Raw genomic sequence first — 20,568 nt, 5'->3', positions numbered from 1 at the left:
CTGCAAGAAAATAGTTCCCAGGTATCTTTAATTCCCCAGCACTTGCTAATCAATCCCTTCAAGGTTGTAAGAGGGGACCTCAGGCAGTGAGAAGTCCGGCTCCAGGCCAAAATTGTACTGTGTGATCTTTCAGACTCAATCACAGGTAATGACAAGGCTGCTGGCTGGCTCTGGAGGGGCTGGGAGCTACCCTTGTGACACCGGACTTGGTGCACAGGCAACGCCCTGTAGTTTACTTGAAGGAATTGGGGTCAAAAACTCAGGTCCCTGCCCTGGGCCAGCCACGCTCAGATGCATATCTGCATTCCCATCCCAGGCACCTCCATTTCGAGGCCTCCCAGGGACAAAGGATGGGAAGGATGGACACGGGAGGGGGGATGGATTGGGAGGGTGGTATCTTTCCACTCCTCCCTCTTTCCCTTCTCCTTCCTCCTCCCCTGGCCTAAGGTCAGGGTCCTAAGGATGCAGAGGCCTTGAGATGACTTTTGCCTCTAGGCTGCATTCTGCTGATCAGTACCCTTTGCCAGGTAAAAATGCAACACGGGGGCTAGTGCCTCTTTTTGCCTCTTGAGTACACTGTTGCAATATGTAAATAAACACTTGATTCTTACTTGCAGTCGGACCCCTTGTCCTAATCGACCACCTCCACGCCCACTTGTTCAACAGGATGCTGGCAACCAGGCAACAGGCTAAGCTCAAGCTGCATAATATCATTTTGTTCTTATTATGTTATCGTTACCCTAACACATTCCCCTCTATTATGGCAAATGGCACTGGGTTTCTTTCTGATGATATTTAATTTCCTCCTTAAGTGAACTTATTTAAGGACAAAAAAAAGAGTGACTTAGTTGTAAATACTGAGTGGATATAGTGTGAGGGGGCAAGTGGATATAATGAAATAGTGACTGGGATTGGGGAAAGGGATATCACTCACTGCTTCTGGGGGATTCTCTGGCCTTCAAAGGCACTGGTGACCAAAGTGCCTGTACCGTCTCGGGCTGAATAAGCATGTGTCTGCTGAACAGCGGCAAGAACACACTTACATCCCGTATTGCTTCATAGAGTGCTTTGAAAGTTGGCTGCTTTTCATCATGGTAGACACCTCGGTTCCCGTGCAGAACAGACACGCCTTCCCGCTCAGCCTCTTTGCAGTTGCTTCCGTACATGCAGTGATCGGGACGGTAGTTCCACTGGCACGGGAACACATAGAGACACTCTGGCGGTGACAAGAGAAAGACGTGTCCACAGTCAGTGCCGGCTCTCCTCTGCATGACTGGTGCTTAAACCAGTGTTTCCATAATCTGCACACCACACGGGATTTCAGTGCATGGGAATGTGACCGTGACCCACAGCCCTGATGTCACTCCATTTTTGTCCTTATTTTGAGGTAGGGAATTGAAGGGGCACATGCTAATGAGGCTGTAGGTTTCACCCAAAAAAGAAGGGCAATGTATCACGGACAAGGAGGCAGACAAGGTCAGCAGACAGCCTGGGTCCGAATCCCAACTGTCTTCACTCAAAAACAGTGCAACCTAGAGCCAGTGATTCAACCTCTCTGTGCTTCATTTTCCTCATCTGTAAGATGGGTACAACAGGACCTCCCTCTTACTGTGAGGATTAAATTTAAAAAACACTCAGCAGAATGCCAAGCACACAGCGGTGGTCAACAATGCTAGCGCTTATAATCCCCTCTTTGTAAAGGTTTTATGAAACAGATAGACTTGAATGGGAATCAAGATCAAAGCAAAGATTCCTCTTTGGATTAAAAACCAAACAACAAACAAAATCAACAGGAAGGAAAAAACAAACAAAAAAAAACCCTACAAGGGTAAAGGGGGGGAATCCCCCCAAAAGAGCAAAGGAAAAAAAAAAGCCCCCGTGTCAAGGTGACTATATACACTGTGAGCAATCATGTGCACACTGGTATATTTGTGCGTGCGTCTCTAAGCTGGTGGTTCTTTGCCAGGGCTCCCCTGGGGCCATTGGGTGATGTCTGGAGGGAGATATGGAGGAGGCCACTACTGGTATCTAGCAGGTAGAGACCTGGGATACTCGAAACATTCCACAACGAACAGGACAGCCCCCATAAAAGTAACAGTGCCAAGGTTGAAAAACTCGGCTCTAATTCTGTTGGACTCAGAAAATTTCCTCCTGGTAGCTAGGGTTGTAAAATCAGCAATAAAGTCATGTCCACTGAGCTTCCTGGCTCTGGAGCTTGATGCCTTTTAGGGCTGGGGCTGGAGAAGTATGGATCAAAGCTCTCTGCGAATGTTTGTCACTGTTTATGAGAAAGGCCCCCAGTGAGAACACAGAAGCATTAGAGCAAATCAATTACCACTGTCAGAAGAGCAACATAAAGCTGTGCTCTTTTGTTGGGCTGAGAGCTCTCCCTTCTCATGGAAAGGACCACAGCTTAGAGAATTACAGAGAACTTCAAGATGGAAAGCACACATCCTCTCTGGCAGACTGTGTATAATAATTCTACCACTCAGTTTTTACAGGCCACGCTGACATCCAGGCACCCTCCAATTCCTAAGCATTCCCAACACCCTGTGAGCTTTTCCTTTTCTCTGGAGGACCCCTTTCCGCCATGCTGTTGCTCTTACATTCACTTCCACACTTAGAATCCACAGCTGGGAGAGAGTAGTGCTCATCCTTAAGTCACATTATCTGGATTTAAACTCCTCTTTTAGTTGTGCAACTTTTCTGCCCAACAGTGCAGAGGGGGGCATAAGGGTTCCATGAGGGAAAATATCTAAAAATGCTTTTTGCTTTTATTTTTTATTATTATTTTTTAAAGTTTATTTAGTTTTGAAAGAGAGAGAGAGCACAAGTAAGCAGAAGAGGGGCAGAGAGACAGGATCCCAAGCAGGCTCCATGCTGTCAGCGCAGAGGTGAACGCGGGGCTCGAACTCATGAACTGTGAGATCACCACCTGAGCTGAAACCGAGAGTTGGTGCTTAACCAACCAAGCCACCCAGGTGCCCCTGCCTGTGTGCTTTTAAACGGTGTCTGACCTCAGCCCAATTGTGGCCTTTTGTAACCCCGTGAATCCCATCACTCATTTCTGATACCTGCCTGCATCTGCAATTGCAATTCCTGCTTAAGCACCTGCTAATGTTCCCTGCTGAGTGAATCACCCTAGAAGCCATCTCTGTTTCTGTAAATATGCTGATTGAATCAACAAATATTTATTGAGCGCCTGCTATGCATTCAGTGGACAAAGGAAAGTCTGGTTCCTGCCTTTGTGTTGTTTGAGACTGGTGATGCAGGTTTCTGCCTCTTCCCAGGTAATGCAGGACCCACTAAAAAAGGAAACCTTCCCCTCTTTGCAGCCTCTGTAGAGGACCTAGTCCAGTGAGGGCACTCTAAGGCAGAGGATGAATAGAAAGGCTGTGGAATCAAACAAAGGCTATGTTCGAAGTTGGCTTCTATCACCTCCTGGTTCTATGACGTTGGTGAGTTATCTGGACCCCAATTTAGAAGCAGTAAAGGGAAGCTAAATTATCTGGGGCTGAATTCCAGCTTTATCATGTGCTGGCTGTGACCGTACAGTGTAATGGCTAAGGAGGCAAGCTCTGAAGTCAACCCATTGGGTTTGAATGCAGGATTACCACTACTTGCATGCATTCAGGCAAATTACATAATTTTTGTGGGCCCGAGTTTCATCATCTGTAAAAGGAGGAGGACTGTAAATATCACTTGTCCAGAAGGATTCTGGGGAGTACGAACTGAGCTTATAAGTATTTGGAACATGCTGGCACAAAAACAGACGCTCAGGTTAATGGAACAGAATAGAGAACCCAGAAATGGGCCCACAAACGTATGGCCAACTAATTTTTGACAAAGCAGGAAAGAATATCCAATGGAATAAAGACAGCCTCTTCAGCAAGTGGTGCTGGGAAAACTGGACAGCGACATGCAGAAAAATGAACCTGGACCACTTTCTTACACCATACACAAAAATAAACTCAAAACGGATGAAAGACCTACATGTAAGATAGGAAATCATCAAAATACTCGAGGAGAAAGCAGGCAAAAACCTCTTTGACTTCGGCCGCAGCAACTTCTTACTCAACACATCTCTGGAGGCAAGGGAAACAAAAGCAAAAATGAACTATTGGGACCCCCTCCAAATGAAAAGCTTCTGCACAGCGAAAGAAACCATCAGCAAAACTAAAAGGCCACTGTCAGAATGGGAGAAGATATTTGCAAGTGCCATAGCAGATAAAGGGTTAGTATCCAAAACCTATAAAGAACTTATCAAACTCAACACCCAAAAAACAAATAATCCAGTGAAGAAATGGGCAAAAGACATGAATAGACACCTCTCCAAAGAAGACATCCAGATGGCCAACCGACACATGAAAAACTGCTCAACATTACTCAGCATCAGGGAAATACAAATCAAAACCATAATGAGATACCACCTCACACCTGTCAGAATGGCTAACATTAACAACTCAGGCAATAACAGGTGTTGGCGAGGATGCGGAGAGAGAGGATCTCTTTTGCACTGCTGGTGGGAATGCAAACTGGGGCAGCCACTCTGATAAACAGTATGGAGGTTGCTCAAAAAACTAAAAATAGAACTACCCTATGACCCAGCAATTGCACTACTAGGCATTTATCCAAGGGATACAGGAATGCTGTTTCGAAGGGACACATGCACCCCCGTGTTTATAGCAGCACTATTAACAATAGCCAAATATGGAAAGAGCCCAAATGTCCATCGATGGATGAATGGATAAAGAAGATGTGGGGTGTGTATATATATATATATATATATATATATATATATATATATTATATATACATATATACATATATACATATATATATACAATATATATACATATATATATACATTCATATATATATATATATATATATATATACACACACACACACAATGGAGTATGACCCGGCAATCAAAAAGAATGAAATCTTGCGATCTGCAACTACATGGATGGAACCAGAGGGTGTTATGCTAAGCGAAATTAGTCAGTCAGAGAAAGACAAATATCATAGGACTTCACTCATATGAGGACTTTAAGACACAGAACAGATGAACACAAGGGAAGCGAAGGAAAAATAATATAAAAATAGGGAGGGGGGACAAAACATAAGATTCTCTTAAATACAGAGAACAAACAGAGGGTTACTGGAGGGGTTGTGGGGGGGGACGGGCTAAATGGGTAAAGGGCACTAAGGAATCTACTCCTGAAATCATTGTTGTACTATATACTAACTAACTTGGATGTAAATTTAAAAAAATAATAAAATAAGTATTTGGAAGAGTACCTAGCACATTAGAAAGCATACAATAACTGTTAGGTGTAATAATTATCACCAATGTTACTGTTAAGAACTATTGCATTAGGTCACTGGTAGGATAAAACAAAATCAAAGCAATGAGTCTAGCATAGTTCCCAACACATAGTACATTGGTAATAAATGTTTTACTCCAACTGTTTGTAGCTATGCAGGTGGCCAGTAATTATTAAACTTTTATGGATCCACGCATCTCTCTCGGAATGCAATGAAACCTTGGGATGCCTGGGGGGCTCAGTCGGTTAAGTGTCCAACTCTTGGTTTCAACTCGGGTCGTGATCTCACGGTTTTGTAAGTTTGAGCCCCACATCTGGCTCCAAGCTGACAGTGCGGAGCCTGCTTGGGATTCTGTCTCCTTCTCTGTCTGCCCTTCCCCCACTTGCACTGCCCCTGTCTCTCTCAAAATAAATAAATAAACTTTAAAAAAAATTGTAAAAAAAGAATCTAACAAAAGCTTTAGACCCCATCGTTGGAAAAGTACAACTGGATATATCTAAGAACATTTGCTCATAAGTTTAGGGGCTTACTGATCTCCCAAAGACCAGCTAAGAACCCAGCGGTTGAACTCTGAGTATGCAACTGGTTTCTAGACAGAATTCAATTCACATCTTTTACAATCCTTCAGAATTCCTTCAGAATTTTTCCTTCAGAATTTTTCCTTCAGAATTTTTCCTTCAGAATTTTTCCTTCAGAATTTTTCAGAGGAAGAAACACAAAACACATGGAGCATATACATTGAAACAAGCATTTATTCACACACTGCAAGGCAGTGGTGTCGTTGGATGATAAGGTTCTGCTCCTGCTCTTGGAGAATTTATACTCTTGTACAGGAGACAGCATAGAGTATATAGTAAGATGAACATGTTTTTATCAGGTTTCATAGAAAGGAGGACATTTAAGTAAAGTTTCATTTGAACTCAGGCTTACAGACTAAGGATGGGACTTTGACAGTCAGAAATGCAGGCCTGGAAGAGCATTCAAGGAGAAAATGACCGGATCATGGTGAAGAGTCTGGAAATCAGAGTGTGCTTTACAAAAGATGAGCCGTTCAATTTCGCTAGGATAAATTCAGTCTCTTCCAAGGGGAAGATAATGGTAACAAACTTGTCATATATAGAATGCTCTGACCTAAAACATTCAAGAAATAATCAGTCTATAGTGGATTGCAAGTAACTAACTTTGATTCTAGTTTGAAGGAGAAAATGAATAAGAGAAAGAAATTTGCCTTTGGAAAGAGAGGGTGGCTCATAAAATCAGAGGTAAAGCTGAACTGGGTCAAGAAGTGGGACAGCTCCTGGGCTCTGAGAGGTGGGCACTAATTAATGTCAGCTTTTCACGACTGCTGCCAGTTCCACAACCTTGGCTACTTTCTACTCCTGGATCCCCAGTCAGGTTGGGAGGACATGGTCTGACTGGGCGAGTGGGAGTCAGGAGCAGACTAGGCTCTAAGAATGCTTGCAAGAGCGAATGGGGTATGGGGAGGGAGGGGAAGAGGGAGGGGATGAAGAGACAGAAAGAGAGAGAGAGGGAAGAGTAATTTCCCTGAGAAAACTGGAGCCCTGTTACCCAAAGAAAGGAAAATCAAGAGTGGGCAGTTAAAAAGTAACAGACGTGTCTCTTTATTCACAAATTTTGCATGGGTTACACTTTGTAATCTCCATTTTTTAAGGGGGGAAGGAGAAGAGGGGTGGACTGAAGAGGCATCCCCTATGGAGATCAGTTGATGAACATGCAGAGTGGACTCATGATGGTTATTTGGCATGTGATCAATAACCATTCTGAAATGGATCTATTTTAAGCACGATTATCAGGGCTGTCAAAATCTGATGGTTAAAAATGATAGCATGGGGAAATGTCCAGGTTACTTTCCGCTGCTCGGGAAATAATACGGTGAGTGGTTTTAAAATTCCAAATCCCCAGAGCCTTAAACCACTGCAATTTATTTTAAAATATTTTTCCAAGCCAAGCCCTGTTTAAGCCCTGAGTCTTTGCTATTTTCCTCTCATTTTACATAGATAAAGAAGCTCATTAACTGATTATCTATGGCTCTGGAGTCCGTCAGTGATCCCTTCAGGGGTCTACATTTATTTCCAGAGCCTCCTAACTATTTGCAAAGTACTGTGTGAATTGATTGTTCCTTACGTTTCTGATTATTTCGTACTCTTGAGATCTTTAAGATTATGGAAGAGCTCAATGCCTGGCCATCTTCACTTCATGGTGAAACAGGCTTACTCCTCATTTGCTATATTACCAACAGAATGGAGGCTGTTGGATTGCATCATCATTAACAGTTATTTTCATTTTTTAGTTTTGTTTCTTTACTGTCTCATTCTGGAACTAGGCTTTCCTAGCATCCTCTTCTTCCTTCTTCCAGAATGTGCCCTGTTCCAAAGAAGGGCAATTAATTCTTCCAAGAAGGCCTCCCTGATCGCACAATCTAAAGAAGCAATCCTCTCCTTCCAGACAGGCTCTTTCTCTCAACCTCTCATCTGTTCCCTTGATAGCATTTATCACAACGTGTGATTTGGAACTAGATGCTGTTCTTTGGAAGGTTACCTCTTCCAATTAAAAGGTGGGTATCATGAAAAGAGGAACTTGTCCATTCTGTCTGCTGTCATATCCCCAGTGCCCACCATGGTGGCTGGCACATAGTAGGCGCTCAAAAATACCTGCTGAATGAATGAGTGCATGGAACCTTATACGTTCCTTTACCACACGTGTTCTTCTGCTTTCTCTTACTTTCTCTTTCTCCTTCCTCTCCTCGCTTTCCCTCCTGTGGACTTTCTCCTCTGTTCTCTTAAATCCATGTGTTCAACCAGCCAACACTTCTGAAGACCAACCCTGCTTCAGGCGTGAAGTCTTGCACGTGAAAGACAAAAAGTAGATACAATCCCTTCCCACAAGGACCCTACAATCTTCATTCTTGTGCTTTGTATCAGAGCTCATGAAACCCCCAGATTCCCCAAACAATAAGGTGTTTCCAGTCTCCCAGAACAGTCCTAACACCAGATAGTGGGGGCTGTCAACTCCGGCAACACACTCATCGCTGCCAGATGCTGGGAGCTCTTGGGGTGGGGGAGGGTCCAGGGTGGCTGCACACTCAAATGCAGGGCTCCAGTGACCCTGGCAGTGTGAGAACAAGGCCCTAATGGGGCCACTGAAGAGACCTGTGCCATGTGAGTATGTGTCCTGCTCCCTGTGGCCCCACCAAACCCCTCACTCAACTACCCTATGTAGAGCCCATGACAACCTGGGTATATTCCAGGGATATTTCAGCTCTTCCCTCTCCCAGTGGGCAGCATCCTACTGTTACTATCTGGCTGAGTGCCTTGCCTCGTCATCTATACTTGGCTGGTTCCATTTCCTTCCTTCCCTGCGCACAGCCCACCTTTATGAAAATTATTCCCGAAGAAAGGAGAGACCTAGGGGCTCATGTCTGAGAAAGGAAAATGCCACAAGGCCTTGCTCTTCTGGCTCCTGATGACCAGATTGTGGGTGGTCTCCCTATCCAAAGAGAACTAAGTTTCAGCTGGGCTGGAAATCAGTTATAGGCTGGGCTGGGCAAATTTGTCTTTCTCTCTCTCCTTGGTTTCTCTCTCTCTTCAAGAATGTGAATTAGGAAACATAGGGGGCTGTTACCAAATATGCATCATCATTGGCTGTGGGCTTGTTAGGCTGGGCCACATATAAAGAGAATGCTGAGAAATAGAATGGAATCAGGTAGGTGTGGAGAGAAGCAAGGACAGCAGAGATCCTGGGGCCTCTGAGGGATAGAGAAATCAGCTTTGGTCCTTAGCAGATTCCCAAGAGGCCTAGCACAGTCTGCCCCATGTGTTCCCAGGACCGCCCCCTGGTCCCTTCCTTAGCTGGCCTGACTATAACACATTTTAAAGGGCACCTGGGTGGCTCAGTTGGTTAAGCGTCTGACTCTCGATTTCAGCTCAGGTTATGATCTCACCGTTCATGGGTTTGAGCCCTGCATCGGGCTCTGTGCTGATGGCGTGGAACCCTGCTTGGGATTCTCTCTCTCTATGCCCCTCCTCCCATTCTCTCTCTAAAAATAAATAGATAAACATTAAAAAAAACACACACACACACATTTTAACAAGTGGTGTTATTGACCACAGGAGGCTATAAGAGTAATGTTCCAGACATGTGTTCAGGTTTTTTGTGCATTGCTTCTTTGTCCATGGCAACTTACAGAACCATAATAGCAAGTATGTTTATATCCTGTGTTCGGGCCAATCTCCTCTCCCTCTCTCCTTTCTAGGGATAAAGGTGACACATCTTTTTTCAAAATAGTTTTCGGGTTTAGAGAGAGTGATCGCAACCCATATAAACAAAGAAAAGGCTTATAATGTGAAAGATATCAATGGATTTCAGTTCAAAGATCTCATGTTTAATAAAGCACCTGAAAAAGGTATGAAAAAGGAAGATCCAATGCAGATGACACAAAGAATAATCAAGGAGTTACCTAGTAATTTGCTGATCTAAAGCTAGAAAACTTGGTTATTGGTCCTGCTAAGAACCAGGGTTTAGAACAACTTGAAAAATTATTTTATAATGTTCAAGTACTCAATGGATTTACGATGGGGAGCACAGAGAAAACCAGCTGGTTTTCAGCTCCAATTAAAGACAAGGGCTCCTGTCTAATTGCAAAGCTGCTTACAACTGCATTCAAGTATTATTTACTCACTGATCACGTCCTCAAATAATCTGCAACAGGCTAAGAGGATTTCTGGGGAGGAAATTGTGCGAATCTTTTGAATTCCTATTTGGGAGTATGTACAGATGGGCTTGTAAAAGATAGTTTTAGCCACATTACAGAGGGAAAATTGCAATATTTAAAGGACAAATAATTCAGTGGAGAGATACATTTTGGGATGTCTGCCCAGCTCTGTAGGATTCCCCTTGTTTAGAATTTCCCCTCTCTCCCAAACCCATAGGGCTGAAGTTGGGAATGGCCTGGGTTTGTACCCCTCCTCCGTCACTCATTAGCAGTGCTGCAAATTATTGAACAAACTCTCTGTCCCTTGGTATCTTTGTCTGTATAATGGGGATTATATTCTCGGGTGGTTTTGAGGATTAAAGAAGATAATGCTTAGAACAGCACCTGGCATTTAGTAAATAATAAATGTCAGCCATGATTTCTCAGCTCCATGCTCCTGGTCTAGCTGGAACCGTCTGCTTTCTCCCCCTGGGAATTTGGAATTGGGATGGAATTGGGGGTTAATCCTTCCATGTGGCTGCACCTGGAGTATGAAGCCTTGGTACTCTACTTTGAGGCCTGAGGAGCAGAGAATGAGGTCCACAACGAGAAGAATAAACAACCTCAGTGGGAGAAAGCAAGTCCGACCTGGGATCCTCATCAATTTCCCCGTCCTGCTTCATGTCCCGGGCTGAGCCTGCTGGCCTTCCTGCCCTGGTTTCTAGCAGACATCAGTTTGCTTATAAAAAAGTATCCTTTGTGCTTGGGCTAACTTGGGGGATCTTTTATATGCAACCAAGAGTCCTAACTAATACATCAACACCTAGAAAAAAAGATGAAATCTGCTTATGAAGAAAAGGAGGAGATACAGACCTTAAATTCCCTGTTACTATCAGAGGGAAATGGATTAAAACAGGCCACCAGTGAATGGCCAAGACATTCCCTTCATCAATGAATTACTAGTGGGAATTTTCCCCAGAAACTCAGTTTCAATCTGCTTTTTTTTCTTTTCCAGGATTTGCTCCATTTAGATCCAACGACATACGACATTAGGTTTTAGTTCAGAGTTTTGTTTTAAAAAAATTTCAAGTACAAAGTAGGTGCTTCCAAGGTGACATGACAGACAGAAAGAAGTCTTTATAAACAGGAGTCTCTACTTCAGGATTTTTTAAAGGCAAAGAAATGGATGGAATAGGTCCAGGTGAGGAGTGCCCTTTTTTTCCCCCAAAGGTCTTTCTCAAGGAGAAAACATGGTTTTGATTTTTAACAACATAAATAATGGTTTTAGCAAAGAAGAGGGAAATTTTATTAGTTTTAGGTGTCGACAACAGCCAAGAAACATAGATCAGAAATGTTCTTCTCCCTCTGTCCCCCAACTCCGCCAAATCACTGATGTAACAATCTAAGAACATCTTTTGCCTCCCGTGAAAAGAAAAAGGAACTGGGGAATCTAAGTCCTTATTTTAGGCTCATTTAACTCCCAGACAAGTCACTTAACTGTAGGGATCTCAAGAAATCAATTCCCCTCAATCTAGCCATTGTTCAGCTGTGGAAGGCCTCGTGCCTAGCCTATAATGTTGTCATTCAGTTCTGTGCCCTGCCATTAGTTTGGACCACACTTCTTAGAAGAATGGTGTGGCAAAAATCGAAAAGATATTCTCAAAAAACGGAGTCCAGTGTTGGAGGTTTCAACATTTGGCCTTTTGTGTCAGAAGTGTGTGGGCCGCCTCTGGGAGAAGCCCAGGGGGTGAATGAAAGGACGCACTTCACAGGGGACACAGGCACAATTCAGGCTCAGTCAATAGCAGACCAGGTTGGAATGCGCTCTGAGGGGCGAGGTGGGCGGACTCCTACACAAAGGGCATTCTCGCAAGAGAGCCTACCTGGATTGAAATAAAAAATAATATTTAATAAATCCTGGTCTCCCCATGTGATGGCATTCTTGTACTTCTGGTACAGAGGGTACAACATGTCCTCCCAAGCCAAGCCTGTTGGAATCATGCTGTTCTGGAAAAGAGACAACCATTAGAATGGCTGAGGCAAAGCAAATACATTTTGTCCACTGAGAAACAGTGCAGAGGACCCCAAATCCCCCAAATCCCCCTATGAAGCAAATAGGAGGGGTCCTGCTGGCCTCAAGACATAGGACAAAGCAAAACTAGGGCTGGAAACTGTAGAGTTTTGCCAGATGGGGTAGCACATAGATACTAGATGGGCCAGGAACCACTAGTTGGGGCTATAGTTTCCACTCAGAAAACTATGCCCAAATTGAAACTCTCTTTCTTATGCTTAATTCCTGCCTCAGAGGGGAAGGAACAAAATACAGACGGCAGAGTTAAGGTATCTAAGGGAAAACACCTTCTCCTTGTCTTAACATAATTTACTTTAAAAATAAAAGCAACACATTTATAGACTAAATATTCAAATAGCACACAAAGATAAAACTAAAAGGTAAAAGTATTCTTCCTCCATCCTCCTACCATTTCCACCCCCACTCTTCCCAGAAATATCCACGGTTAACAATCAGGTATTCTATTAGGTATTCCTTCCGGAAATTTCTAAGCCATAAAAGAGATCATACTTATGGTACCATGCTTTGTTGCATTTTAACTTTTTTCCCTTAATATCTTTTTAGAGATCTTATGTATCTTACCTATAGATTGATCTACTTCTTAATTAGAGGATGATTTTTTTTAATTGACTAGCTCTCTACTGAGGTTCATTTAAGTTCTTTCCAGTTCTCTACTAGGATAAAAGATGAGGCCATGAGCAGCCTTGTACAAATATCTCTGTATACATATGTAAATATATCCCTAGGATAATTTCACAAAATTTTCCATGGTTTTTGAAGCTTTGGGTAAACACAGAATTCAAACATTATAGAATTCAGAAATGCAACATAACATTCTTGAATAGTAACTCTGCTGTAGCTTTAAATACCATAAACACCTGGGCTCTTCCTGAACAAACATTTCATAACTTTGCAAATATTTTCCTCTTCCCTGGCTCCTTCCTTCCTCACCTACAAGCGCCTTACTTCCAAAAGCAGTACATTGACAATCTAGGAACATCACTGTTGAAATGACAAAATCCCGAATTTTAAACATGAAATATAAAGTATTTCCTTACCTTAAACTGGGCACTTCTTATACGAGTTAAATTCATCAGCATGACTCCTGAATTAACTCCCGCAGAGCCATAGAAAGGGTGCCGAGCAAAGCGGCTGTACCAGCCAATCTTGGGGATTTCATGCTCAGGGGCCATGGCTGCAAGCTGGGTGGCATTAAACTGCCTCAGAAGCTTCCATATGTCATCGACAGGTCTCAGAAAGAGAACGTCGGTGTCCACATAGAGAAGTGAATCCACATCCTTTAAAATCACCTTTGTGTGTTGGGGGGGGGGGAGGGGAGAGAAACCAAAACAAAAACAAATCAGAAAGAGAGGAAGTAGCCTGATATGTCAACAGTGCCATCAATTTCACTGGTCAAGGCTGAATTGCAGAAAGGGTGGTACCACTCTTAGCTTCCATTCCTCCTTTGACTCCAAGGATACCTATTAATTGAAGGGTAGAGACTCAAAGGAAGGTAAACCTTCATTTAGTTTGCTTCAATTCTAGGACCCTAGACTGTATTTGGGAAGGGTTGAACTTTCAGTCCATCAGCATATGGACTGAGGGTCTCTTGTGTACTTTCATCCTTCAGTGAAGCCATCTGTCTTTCTCAGTTTTTCTTAGAATGAGGGTCTGGCATTGGACAGCCTGAAGTGGACAATCCCTAGACTAGCTCATGCCAGGCTTTGGGGTAAATACTCTCTGTCTCTGGATCCATTTCTTCTGGTGCCGATGGGTATAACTGCACCTTTTTGAATAAACATTTTCAGCTAAGATTTAGTCTCGGGAACAGGCGAAACAAATCATTGGCAAGCTTGGTTTGTAGATCAGGGATTGGCAAACTTTTTCTCTAAAGGGTCAGATAATAAATCTTTCAGTCTCTTTCAGTCTCTTTTCATGGCAACAATACAAGTCTGCCATGGTAGCATGAAAGTTACAACAATGCATAAAGGAACGGGCAGGGCTGTGTTCCAATGAAACTTTATTTGCGGACACTAAAATTTGTATTTTATAGAATTTTCAGATGGTACAAAATCTTTTGATTATTTTTTTAACCATTTGAAATGTAAAAGCCATTCTTGGCTCATGGGCTGTGGATTTCAACCTCTATTGCTGTTCTTTCAAGCCAGCCATCTAATAAAGCAAATGAATTCTCCTGTCCTAACTGCTTTGCTTACCAGAGTTTTGCCTTGGAGTTAGAGATTTCAAAGCCTTAGTTAGTAATAGTGTTATTTGCCTTGTTTTGCCATTATTCCCCAAATTTAGTGGTAGCTTAATTAAGGAAGGATTTGAATATTCCTGTATCCCTGGCCTAATGTTATCCAAACAGCACCACAACACCTACTACCATAGTGACACTTGCATTGGGGTGACTGTCTGTATCTTCAAAATTCACATGCTAAAGCCCTAACCCCCAACGTGATGGTATTTGTAGATGGGGCCTATGGGAGGAAATTAAGGTTCAATTAGGTCATGAGAGTGGGGTCTTCATGAAGGGATGAGTGCCCTTATAAGAAGAGAGGCCAGACACCTTGGTCTCCGTCTATCAAGAAAGAAAATAATGAGAAGCAGTGTCTCAAGGCAGGAAGAGGTACTTAAAACCCGACCATGCTGGCACCCTGATCTTTGACTTCCAGCCGCCAGACCTATGAGAAAAGAAATTTCTGTGGTTTAAGCCACCCAATCTATGATATTTTGTTACGGCAAGCCGACTAAGACAATATTCCATTGGAATCTCCAATATTTAAAACTGATGAACAGGTATGTGCACTATATGATGTAGGTATCATGCAGATTTCAGATTTGAATGATTTCAGAGCTTACGTGATCAGCCACAGGATTCAGCTTTCTTTCTCATCTAGTAGAGGAATAGATTTTACAAACCAATAAAATGAAATTAAGAATAACGATCACACAAAAAATTAATAATAATAATGATCACCTATCATTTCTTAAAAGATTATCTTGACATCCATCTTAACAACTTGACAATCTCGATTTTAGAATTAAGATGAATCCTTCGAATTGAACACACAAACTTAAAAACTCCCCTACCTTATCCTTATTTTTTCTTATTTTCCCATGGAAAGGTAAAAAAATTTGCCACAGATCAGCCTCTGTTTGATAATTTTTTTTTTAATTACAGTTCCAGAGTACGCTGGAGCAAGGGCAAACTCTCTACAAAAGCATTAGTAAATGCATGTTATGATAAAAATTATGAACTACACGTAAATACAATTATGATGTCTTGCATGTCCAACACAATCCCAAGGGCTCAACATTCTGCCAATTTATTTTACTGGGAAGAAAAACTAAAGCAAAATAAAGGGCTCTGCCCAAGTTCATATGTCAAATAATGCTAATGATGGCTGCATTTTGGCTAATAAGGTTATAACAAGATTAAGTCACTTTCTAGAATGTGTTTTCAGGGAAAAGAGACTGTATGGTGTTCCAATATAAAGCTAACTTAGAATTACAGAATTCGAGAGGAAGAGAAACCTATTTAAACCCATGTGAAATAGTACAAATTTCTCTTTATGGCTGATTATCTAATAAGGCCTGAATAAAAGCTCACAATGTAATGTTTTAATAAATTAAGGGTTATGCAGTCATCTACCCAAAAGAATCAAGCTTGGTGATTTGCACTTGATCTTAGCCAAAAGGCTAAGAAGTGATAAGCTTGCTGACTTGATCACCCTAATTTTTTTCTTGGCCTTAATCATTTTTATTAAAGTTATCATTACTTTCTTCCTCAAAATGTTACCACTCCTCATCAAAACAAAAAAGAACAAAAAGACTCTTCTGAAGAGGTCTGGAAAAAAAAAAACTAAAAAGATCTGAAGAATGGACATATTCCAACATGAAGTTACAGGCAATATCTTTAATCAAGAGAGAAAAAGGCAAAAAAAGTTGTATCAGAAATTTACAAAATGAGAATAAACTCACTTACATAGGGTAAAATTTTTATTTAACCCATATCCAATTATTTGATATGAAAGACTGCTCCCGTTTTTCATTATTAGAAACAACACTACAATAGGTGCCTTTCTAGGGAAATTTCTAAGCACATAATAAGGCATTTCTTTTTCTCCTTTTTTTAATTTAATTTTTTCAAGTTTGTTAGTTTATTTATTTACTTATTTATTTGGGGGGGTGTGCGGAATGAGCATGAGTGTGGGAGGGGCAGAGAGAGAGAGGGGAGAGAGAGAATCCCAAGCAGGCTCCACGCTGTCAGCACAGAGCCCCAGGTGGGGCTTGAGCTCATGAATCTGTGACATCATAACCTGAGCCGAAACAGAGACTTGGCTGTTTAACCAACTGAGCCACCCAGGTACCCTGGCATTTCTTTTTAATGTAGTAAATATTTACACAGTTCAAAATAAAAATATCCTGAAGTAAATTTATTGACAGTTTATTCTTCCTTGTGATTCTGTCACCAACTCCCTTTCTTAGAGGTAACCGCTGATAACGGACTGCCCTTTGCTGTGCCAGAAATATTTTATGCATGTATAGAGCTATGCATGTACAATCCCCTTTCATGCTACAAATGGTAGCAGAGCATACACAATGTTATCGGCCTGCTATAAAAATAAATAAATAAAACAGTCACGCAGGAGGACTTGACGTATCGGCACACAAAGATTTTGTTTATTGTATTTTACTTATTATTATCCACTTACATGTTATAGAACATTTAGGTCGTTTTCAAGCTTTTGTTATGAAAAAAAAGTGTCACAGTGAGAAACCTCCTCATCTTAACTCATTTCCAACACACATGAGTTTCTCTGTTGGGTAAATTCCTTAGTCAAAGAGTACATGCATTTGTACGTGTGATACATATTGCCAAACTACTTCTCTAGAAGTGGACCCCTTTGGACTTCAACCAGCAAGGTAAGAGGGTGCCTTTTTGATCACACTTCAGGGTCTGCGCCTACACGGAGCACACCTCAGGGTTTCAGCATTGCAATTCATTTTAGTTCATATTTTCTTGCAAGTCTTGCCCTGGAGAACTGCCTGGGATCTTGCACTATGGCAAGAAGTGATGCATATCTGGAAGACCAGTGACGAACATTTAAGGACACTTGGATTCCAGTGCTGGCACCACCAGATGGCACCCACGCAGGCCCCAGATCCGAATGCTTCATAGGTGGAAACCCTCTACAAACCTTCTCCAAGCCATATCTAACCCCTCCTCTGGTGATGTGTGATTCTGGAGATGTGCTTCCTGGACTAGGACCAAGGGACATGGAAGAAAAATTTAGGAATACATTTTCTGGCTGCTAATTCTGGAAAACTTGCAAATCTTCAGTTAAGAAGGCAAAGCCAGGGGCGCCTGGGTGGCTCAGTCGGTTAAGCATCTGACTTCTGCTCAGGTCATGATCTCGTGGTTTGTGAGCCGCGTCGGGCTCTGTGGTGACAGCTCAGAGCCTGGAGCCTGCTTGAGTTTCTTTGTCTCCCTCTCTCTCTGCCCCTCCCCCGCTTGTTCTCTCTCTCTCTCTCTCTCTCTCTCTCTCGCTCTCCCCCTCTCTCTCTATCTGTCAAAAATAAATAAAGCATTAAAACAAATTTTTTTACAAAAGGCAAAGCCAGTTCAACTTATGCTACAGATTGCAAACTAAGGCCTGTGGGTCAAATTCAGCCAGTGAATGGATTTTTAAGAAAATTTCATACATAGCCTTTTGAAAAAATTGGTTTAGTTGTCAACATTTTTTAAAAACTGAAGATTTCTCAAAAATATCTGCATTTCTGTCTTAAAAGAAATCGATGGCCCCAGCAAGAACAGCCTGCATCCTACAAGGGAAAAATCTGCTGGTGCTGGTTCACAGGCACTCCTTGCATTTTCTGCTCATTTATACAATAAACATTTCTGGAGGGTCCACTAGGTGCCAGGGGTGACCAGCAGTGACCAAGACAGACAAAAATCTTTGCCTTCATGAGGGAGTCCGATAATAAATAAGATACATTATACTGATGATATAGTATGGAAGCAGGAGAAGAATAAAGCAGGGAAAGGGACCAGGGGTACCAGGAACACAGGGAGTTTGCAATTTTGAATCGGGTTGGAGAGAAAGTGTTGCTCAGAAGGGGTGAGCAAATGGGAATAAAGCAGGCTGGCACACTTCCAGAACAGCTGGGGACCAGTGTGCTTGGACCAGGGCCAACACACGGAAGAAGAGTCAGGGAAGGAGACAGAGAGGTACGTGGGCCACTTAGGGCTTTGTTTGCCCTGGGAAGAACTTTGGCTTTTACCCTGAATGACATGGAAGCCACTGACGAGATTCAACAGAGGGGTGACACGATCTGACTCAGAGAAATGGTCACTGTGGATGTTGCACTGAGAACAGATGACTGCAGTATGCAGGGGAAGCAGGGAGACCAGTGAGAACACCATTTTATTTATTTTTTTATTTTTATGTATTTATTTTTTTAATTTTTTTTAACATTTATTTATTTTTGAGACACAGACAGAGCATGAACAGGGGAAGGGCAGAGAGAGAGGGAGACACAGAATCTGAAACAGGCTCCAGGCTCTGAGCTGTCAGCACAGAGCCTGACACGGGGCTCGAACTCACGGACCGCGAGATCATGACCTGAGCCGAAGTCAGACGCTTAACCGACTGAGCCACCCAGGCGCCCCAGGACACCATTTTAATAATTCAGTTGAGATGTGACGGCGTAGTGGCAACCCAGCAAGGGAGTAGTGGTTGAATCCTCCATGTAGTTTAAAGACAGGGCCAACAGGATTTCCTGATGGACTCTATGTGTCATGTGAGACAAGGGAAAAGTCAAGTGCAACTCCAAGGATTTTAACCTGAACAAAAGGTACCACAGAGTCACCTTTAACTGAGATGCCACTTGATATGTGTCACTCCCGAGTTACCTGTCTGGCCCTCGCAGGGCAACAGCCCATTTGTGACCGTTGAAGCCTAGTTCCTTCACTCCCTCCTCCGCATCAGCACTCCCTGAAATGTAAAGAAGCCCATGCGTGCTCCTGGGAGGGGATACATCGATGGGGAGTGTCTGGGGCAATGGTCAAATCATCTAGTGCTTGACCACAGTGGTGGTTACAAGGGCGTGAGCTTATTAAACTAAGCATTTAGAGTTTTGGTATGTAGGCTCTATATCCAAACAGACACACAGAAGCAGCCCTAACGATATATTTCGGAGAAGGGACAATCCTTAAAATCTCGAGTCTGGTATTTGTGAGTTCAGTTCCTGGCAGGATGACCTCCTAGCCCTGTGACTTTGGACAAGACCCTCAGGCTTTCCAGGCCTCAGTTCCCCATCTGTAAAAACTGTAAAGCAGTATCACCACCACCACCCTTGTCCCCAGGTTGTCCTCACGACCCAGAGAAACAACACACACGAGGTATGTGGTACCATGGCTGGTGGACAGTAAGTACTCCGTAACTAACAGTGCTGTTACTGTAAGAAGGCTCTTGTTCTCCCTCGTCAGGCGTCAAGTGCAATTAGCCACCATTCCTAGCAATGCCCACAGCCCTTCAAAACACGTCAACCACAAAAAACCTCTTACACAGAGTCAGGCAGAGAAGAAACGAAGTTTTTGAACTTTCTAATATCATAATCTACTTATTACCTTGAGGGAAAACAAGTCCAGAAGGCCTTTTTACTCTTTATCTGAAAAAAACAACAAAACACCAGGAGAAAAGGAAAAAAAAAAACCTCATTCTTTCTGTAACAGTGTGTCTCTGGAGGCTAATTCTGCAGCAATGATTGCGGGTATTAATTTGAAGAAGATAATTTGGCCATGATATAATGGGAAGAGGAATATTTACCGAAAGGATGTAAAATTAGCCATTCTAATTCCCTTATGGAAATCAGTCAGTGCTAGAAATGAGGCCTTTGTTTTCTTAGGAAAGCGGGGCAGATAGGGAGCACACAATAGCTATTTGTACACGATCCTGCGGGTGTAATGGGCACTCCTGGACCTGCTCCATTCACCGCCTCAACCTGCTGGCTCCTTGTGCTTTGTGAGGACAAGAGGCTGGCCACAGGCAACAAAATTCTCAAGGGCTCAACAGCTTACCTTCAAGTTTGTTTTGCTCCAGTCCTGTTCTGACTTTGACAGTACAATTTGGCGGTTAAAAGCTTTGGGTTTGAAGTCTAATTACAGTAGCGCCCCCACCCCCCCCCCAGTCCAGGAGGGATACATTCCCAGACCCCTGGTGGGTGCCCGAAACGGTGGATAATACTGAGTCCCCTATTTATATTGTGTTTTCTCCTCTGTGTATATATCTATGATAAAGTTTAATTTATAAATTAGGTACAGTAAGAGGCTAACAATAATTAATAATAAAATGGAACAATTATTACGATATACTGTAATAAGTTACGTGACTGTTGTCTCTCTTAGGGGCGCCTGGGTGGCTCAGTCCGTTAAGTGTCCGACCTCGGC

The 20,568-nt window shown here is 42.7% G+C and overlaps 1 protein-coding gene across 1 annotated transcript in view; it reads right to left on the bottom strand.

The window, feature by feature from the left end:
- GXYLT2 (glucoside xylosyltransferase 2) overlaps nucleotides 1-20,568 on the bottom strand; it is a 95,949-nt gene that overhangs the window by 8,848 nt on the left and 66,533 nt on the right. Inside the window, exons 4-6 of the mRNA XM_043587940.1 lie at nucleotides 13,172-13,423; nucleotides 11,926-12,049; nucleotides 1,044-1,216 (exon numbers count right to left, since the gene is read on the bottom strand). Of these exons, the coding sequence (XP_043443875.1) occupies nucleotides 1,044-1,216; nucleotides 11,926-12,049; nucleotides 13,172-13,423 (549 nt within the window). The remainder of the gene's footprint in view (nucleotides 1-1,043; nucleotides 1,217-11,925; nucleotides 12,050-13,171; nucleotides 13,424-20,568) is intronic.

This window comes from Prionailurus bengalensis, chromosome A2, assembly GCF_016509475.1.
Source record: "Prionailurus bengalensis isolate Pbe53 chromosome A2, Fcat_Pben_1.1_paternal_pri, whole genome shotgun sequence".
Lineage (NCBI taxonomy): Eukaryota > Metazoa > Chordata > Mammalia > Carnivora > Felidae > Prionailurus > Prionailurus bengalensis.
Note: the sequence above shows the minus strand (reverse complement) of the source record. Positions and strands in the feature narration are given on the sequence as shown.